Below are 6,000 nucleotides of genomic sequence, written 5' to 3'. Positions count from 1 at the left end.
ATGAATGATCTCTGGTCACACACCATGACTATTAGGTTACTCATCCTCCATACAGGGAATTACACGTTTATGAAGCTTAGCTGTGGCTGCATAAAGAATAGTGACTTTTCCAGACATTTTCCATAAAGGTGGATGGTGTGGAGACAGTTTTTTAGACTGCAAATAATTTCCATCATGTTCCCTGTTTCACCCTTGTGCTGCCTACAACTGATATTACAAGCCAGTCTTAATATATGCACTGTAACAGTGTGGAGAGGTGCAGGGAATACAAGCTCTGCAAATAAGAAGCGGGGAATAGGAAAAAGGTTAATAGGGATATGCTGAGAGGATATTACAGTAATACAAACACAACAATCATCCTACACCACAACAAGGCTTGAGACTATTGACACAGATGACGTCACTGACCCCCCAGCTGCAGAAGGCCAGCTCCAGCACATCGCGGTGACGTCATCCCTACTCCCGATACGACCACACCCTCGGCAGATCATCATGAGACTTAGAGGCGTGTCCTGTTAGCCACGCCCCTCAGCAGATCACCTGACCTGTTTTTCCTGTCTGTGCCAGAGTTCAAGTGAAGACCGTCAATGACACGTACAAAGAAAGGGTAACCGGCGGGGGTGCGGGAGAGCGGGGCGCAGGGGGACGCCATTACTGTGTGCTACACGGTGACCCCCATACAATGTGCACTAATAAAAGAGCCAACTCGTTGCATTGTTAGTGTTTACTGCTGCTGGAGTAAGCGGGAGCCTATTATTGAGAGAGTCCGATATCCTAATGGTAGAAATGTGACCCTACTATTACATTAACCTCTCACCTCTCCCGATCTGTCATTCCTGAAACAAATGGCTCATATAAAAGTTTTATTATTTTGTTTATGGATTGTGTGTTTTATCAGACCATAATGCTGTCCATGGACAGCGGATGTCAGCTGTGACATATGGCTGTGTTACCCTACTAGCTCCCCTAGTGCAACAGCTACACTGGGTTGGTGAAGCTTAAAGGACATCTACTACCAGGATGAAGGATTGTAAACCAAGCACACGGACATACTGGTGTGCAACCCCTCTGGCAGGAACTGCCCTTAGCTTTTTATGTTCTGGTTTTCACATAAAATGGCATTTCAAATTATGCAAATGAGCCCGAGGGGCTCCAGCCTCCATAGGTGTTAATGGAGCTTGGAGCCCTTCAGACTCATTTGCATAACTTTAAAAGCCAGTATGTCAGTGTGCCTGGTTTACAAGCTTTCATCCTGGTGGTAGATGTGCTTTAACAGCATGGGGTTGTACCAAATTTTCAAGATATTCTCTATGACTGCATAGGGGATAACAAGGGGATCTGTGACTGTCTAACTACTGGGACCTCCAGCAATCTAGAGAATGGGAGTCATGTTCTCACTAATGGGAGGAACTTAAGATGAGCAGGGGACTTGGCTGCTCCATTCAGCAGTATGGGAATGTCACAAATTGCAGAACATTGTGCTCAGCTATTTCCAACACTCTCACTAACAGTAAATTGAAGTGCTGTGCTCTGCAATTTCTGACATTTCCATACTATTGCATGTAACAACCTATCACATTGCTTCACCCATAAGTGGGAAAGGGACCCCTGTTTTGCAGATTGGTGGAGTTGCAGAAGTCAGACCCTCACCAATCACTGAGTTATTGCTTGGGACACCCCAGCACCTTGTCTCTCTTGTACACCTGGCCTTCCCATAGCTGAAAGGTTTGGAGGTGTTAGTCACAGGAAGACATTCATCAAATAAGATGCCTACCCAGTTTAGGAGACAACACAAGAAGTGATGCCCCTTGGAAAACTGAATTGACGCTGTGTTCCATTTATGTGACTTATTGTCACATAGTGGGTCCCGTGACCTCCTAGGAATAATGGGCCAGGCAATGACCTGAAACCTGTAAGCACCAGTGTGATGCAGGAAATGAGCGACAACAATGGAGCTTATTTACTAAAGGTCCCGCGGCCGCCTTTCCATCGGGTTTTCCGACTTTTCTGGGATCACGCTGGCGGGGCAGGGATTTAAAATGGGATTGTGTCGCACACGATCGGATTTTGGCACATCGACACCGGCTTTCATGCGACAGAAGTCAGGTGTGGGCCGTCGGAAGATCCAACTGATTCGGACTGAGCGCGGGATTTAACTTCCGATTTGTGTCGCAAGATCAAGCACTTACATGCACCAGGAAGAAGAATGTGAACTCCGGCGGATCTGATCGGGGAAGCTACACATGCAGGAGTCATATAATCTAACGTTTTCTTCCTTTACAAAAAATCACAGAAACAAAAAGAAATAGGATGTTAGGTTATATGACATGTTCTGTAGGTTTGTTATTAATTAGAATTTATATGTAAGTTGGAACTTGTACAGTGTAAATCCAGACAAAATGTTTAGTACCGTAAATTATCAGCATCCAGAGAGTATCACTATAGGTCACAGGGGGCAAAGGGGTCCGTCTATAAGTTTGGTCACCTTAAAGGGAATTTACCATTTGTTTTCTACCTTCAGAATGCTCTAGCTACACTGAAGCAGAAACCTATCTTGTTAAATCTCTAAACCGAGTGGTTAGGCCCAAAAACCAATTATAAAATTATGATAATGAGGTTCTGTCGCTCCCGTGGATGCCCAGTGCTCCAGTCTTGACCTGCGTTTTTTTCAACGACCTGTGATCCATACTTTAAAAATTGCAGCATGTACTATTTTTTTATCTTCACATGTGCTTCATAGACAAATTTTGTCCATCTGCGGACCATTTTTTCTCAGATGATGATGTCAGATGTTTTGCCATTTAATTTTAGTCAACCATCTGTGTTTTTTTTCTTTAATTTTGCGGATGGGGTAAAAGCAGACATGGAGACAACACACTGATAACAGTGCCAACGAATGTGATTTTTGTGGATGGGCAACGGTCTCGCTAGCATTAAAGGAAATCTACCACTTTGAATGAGGCATTATTTACCATAGAATTCCTTTAGACAGGTATTAGACAGCTGAGGTAAGTTCAGCTCTTTTATAGTCCAGGCGGTGAGAATAAACAATTTTGAAATTATGCTAATGCACCTAGGTGTTATCCTAATTATGCACGCCCACAGCGTGCTCGAGTTAGCACTGCCCGCCCTCCTTTCTTCCTTCCCAAGAGACAGTGACATAGCTGAGCTCTTGGGAGCTGCAGAGCATGCGCAGTAGCACCAACCAACCTGGAAGCCTCCAAAGATACACAAGACACTTCCCGTGTTTCCAGTTTGCTATGCACAACACACCACCAACGGAGGTGTGCAAAATACCTAGTGCTAGCGCGGCCGCACTACAGCTTCTGAGAGCTCAGTGATGTCACCTGGGAAGGAAGAAAGGAGGGTGGGCAGTGCTACCTCAAGCACGCTGTGGGCGTGCATAATTTGGATAATACCCGAGCGCCCTGTGTAACGAACACAAGAGCACCGGAGGCTTGCATAGTTTTTTTGCACAAACCGTTTGGTCCCTTGACTATACAGGACCTGAACCTTCCTCAGCTGTCTTACACCTTTCTAAAGGTGCGTTTGGTTAATAATGCCTTATACAAACTGGTAGATTTGCTTTAAAGAACCATAAAAAAAAATATTAATGATGCACAATGTATAACTCATAGCATGAAATAATAATAGCAACATTGTTGTCGTGCAAAAAAGGCACTCATGTAGTTTTTTAATTTTTATTGTGTATTTTCCTTGTTATAGCGGTTGTTCCCTTAAATACCCGTATCTATAGGATGAGGGTCAGCAAATGCTCCAGAGTTGATATGTACGTAACAACTGAATTTCTACTTTTAGCCACTGTGGACTTAGCCAGACACAAGGGCTATGCAGGAGGCTGAAAGCTAATCTTTAGAGTTATACTTTGTTTTTCGGAAGCTGTACTTATGTGCCTCTTTGTTTCCTTCACCACCATATGAGCTCAGCTTCTTTAGATAACTGCAGATTTTATCTGATGTGTGATTGTCATCAAGGATCATAGATAAGGTGGATTGTCAGCATTTTCTGAAAATATTTCCACTATGTATTTCTGTTGTAATAAGTGTTTTGACATCTTTGTCTAAAACCTCATATCACTAAAGTTCAGAAAATAGAAGTTTACGTATCTTCTGATCTGGTGTCCTGGCTTACCTAGCTTTATTTCAGTCCTTAAAGAGAACCTACCACCACGAATCTACCTATAAAGGTAGATCGGGTGGTAGGTGGATGTAAGGGACGTGAGGAGAGCTCTTTTTAGAGCTAATCCTCACGTCCCTGCTAACTTTTGGGAAACTTTATTGACCGAATATGTAAATTTAGTTATGCGGCTACTGGGGCGTGGAGTAGCCGGCACGAGGCTGCACAGCGCGGCTACTCCACGCCCCAGTAGCCACATTACTCCTCCTACCCTGTTGTGTGCGGCGCGCAGCTCCTCGTAGCTGCGCGCCCTCGTCTGACAAGCCGGCTACTGCGCATGCGCAGTAGCTCCGGCCTCGGAGCTGGGACTGCTCAGCCGGCGTTCTGCGCATGCGCATATCCGACGAGGGCGCGCAGCTACGAGGAGCTGCGCGCCGCACACAACAGGGTAGGAGGAGTAATGTGGCTACTGGGGCGTAGCCGGCTCTAAAAAGAGCTCTCCTCACGTCCCTTACATCCACCTACCACCCGATCTACCTTTATAGGTAGATTCGTGGTGGTAGGTTCCCTTTAAGCTTTATGGACGTTTCTGTATGGTATTGTACACACGCACAAATTACAAAACATAAATAATTATTATCATTTTTTACACGTCTCAGTAGGTACAGTTACAGAATGAAGTGAACCCTTTCAGATTTCCAAGATTTTTGTGACTTCACTAACTGTAGAAAGAAACTAAACCAGGCAGTATCCTGACTTAACACCTGACAACTCCTAGTTACAGACAGACCTCTGTATGTTTCTAATTTATCGTACTTTAGCCCCAGGCTGCAATGAACAGCTGTAAGAGTTATCAGCTGTAAGTGTTACTCAATTCCTTCTTTGGCATGAGAGCAGACAGAATTACTAGAGGCCCCCAACATAATAGAACCTATGGTGCCTCTAGTGGAGGTCCAGTGCTTCAGAACTGAAATCCAGGCAGTGGAGGAGACTTCAGCTATAACCTAGCCAAGTTTTTTAGGGACATCACTGTTCTTGCTCCTGTGACTACTGTGCCTGCTGATAGGACCCAGTGGTTTTGTGACCAACCCCTACAACAGAGGGATGCTGCACGGGAGGTGGTGTCTTGGCGAAGTATGTAATTTTTTGTGTGTTTTTACTTGTACCCACTGTACCCGCCTTTAAAGGCTGGGGACAAATGAGGCAGGTTGGCAGCAATTTACATTGGGTGATTTTCGACTTGGTAAACGTTCACAGCAGAGATCATTGCAGAAGTCCAGTTATCTCCAAAATGTTCAATTACTGTTAACTATTTGATTTAATATTTTTATCATTCATTGACAAAAGGAAGAACCATTGGCGTATGGGAAGGTTTTTTTTTCCATGTAGAAAACAAACCACTGTCCAGGACAGGCCCTGTGGCATCAGTCCCTGCCTCTGCGCAAAACAGCAGCACCGACACCTTCATCATTGCCTTTCCTTTCCATTGTGGTCACACTCTGTGATTCTACCACTCTCTTTTCTGTTGTGTAGCCTAAAGATGAGGAGTCTTATTCAAAGTCTGGGCATTCAGCAAAGCAAAAACTCTTCTGCTTTTGTTGCGGAACCAAATACTAATATTACACAATAATAATTATGCAGCATGTGTCTTGGTATCTCCTCCTCCTCACCCAGTGTCTAATGCATGTTGCCCGCATCCTGTTCCGGATCTGGATACTCCTCACATACCATGGGCATCTGCTGCTGGGGGAGCTGCTCACCTTCATCAGCAAACAGGAATCCCCCTAAATCCCCCCTGGGGTAGGAAAAGTTCTTTCATGCGGTATGAGCTCCCTGCACATATTATTTTTGTTATTTTTTATA

At 44.6% G+C, this 6,000-nt stretch overlaps 1 protein-coding gene across 5 annotated transcripts in view; it reads left to right on the top strand.

Moving 5' to 3' along the window:
- The first annotated feature begins 454 nt into the window (after nucleotides 1-454).
- The window catches only part of LOC140127722 (acyl-CoA dehydrogenase family member 11-like), a 39,134-nt gene continuing 33,588 nt past the window's right edge, over nucleotides 455-6,000 (top strand). Inside the window, exon 1 of one of the 5 annotated variants that reach the window (XM_072148733.1) lies at nucleotides 455-607. In XM_072148733.1, coding sequence (XP_072004834.1) covers nucleotides 588-607 — 20 coding nt within the window. In that variant the 5' untranslated portion in view covers nucleotides 455-587. Of the gene's footprint in view, nucleotides 608-5,824; nucleotides 5,960-6,000 lie in introns of those variants that run through there. The other 4 variants (XM_072148753.1, XM_072148773.1, XM_072148743.1 and 1 more) reach the window with 4 other exon arrangements.

This window comes from Engystomops pustulosus, chromosome 1 (assembly GCF_040894005.1).
Source record: "Engystomops pustulosus chromosome 1, aEngPut4.maternal, whole genome shotgun sequence".
Lineage (NCBI taxonomy): Eukaryota > Metazoa > Chordata > Amphibia > Anura > Leptodactylidae > Engystomops > Engystomops pustulosus.
This window is presented reverse-complemented; position numbering and strand designations above follow the sequence as displayed.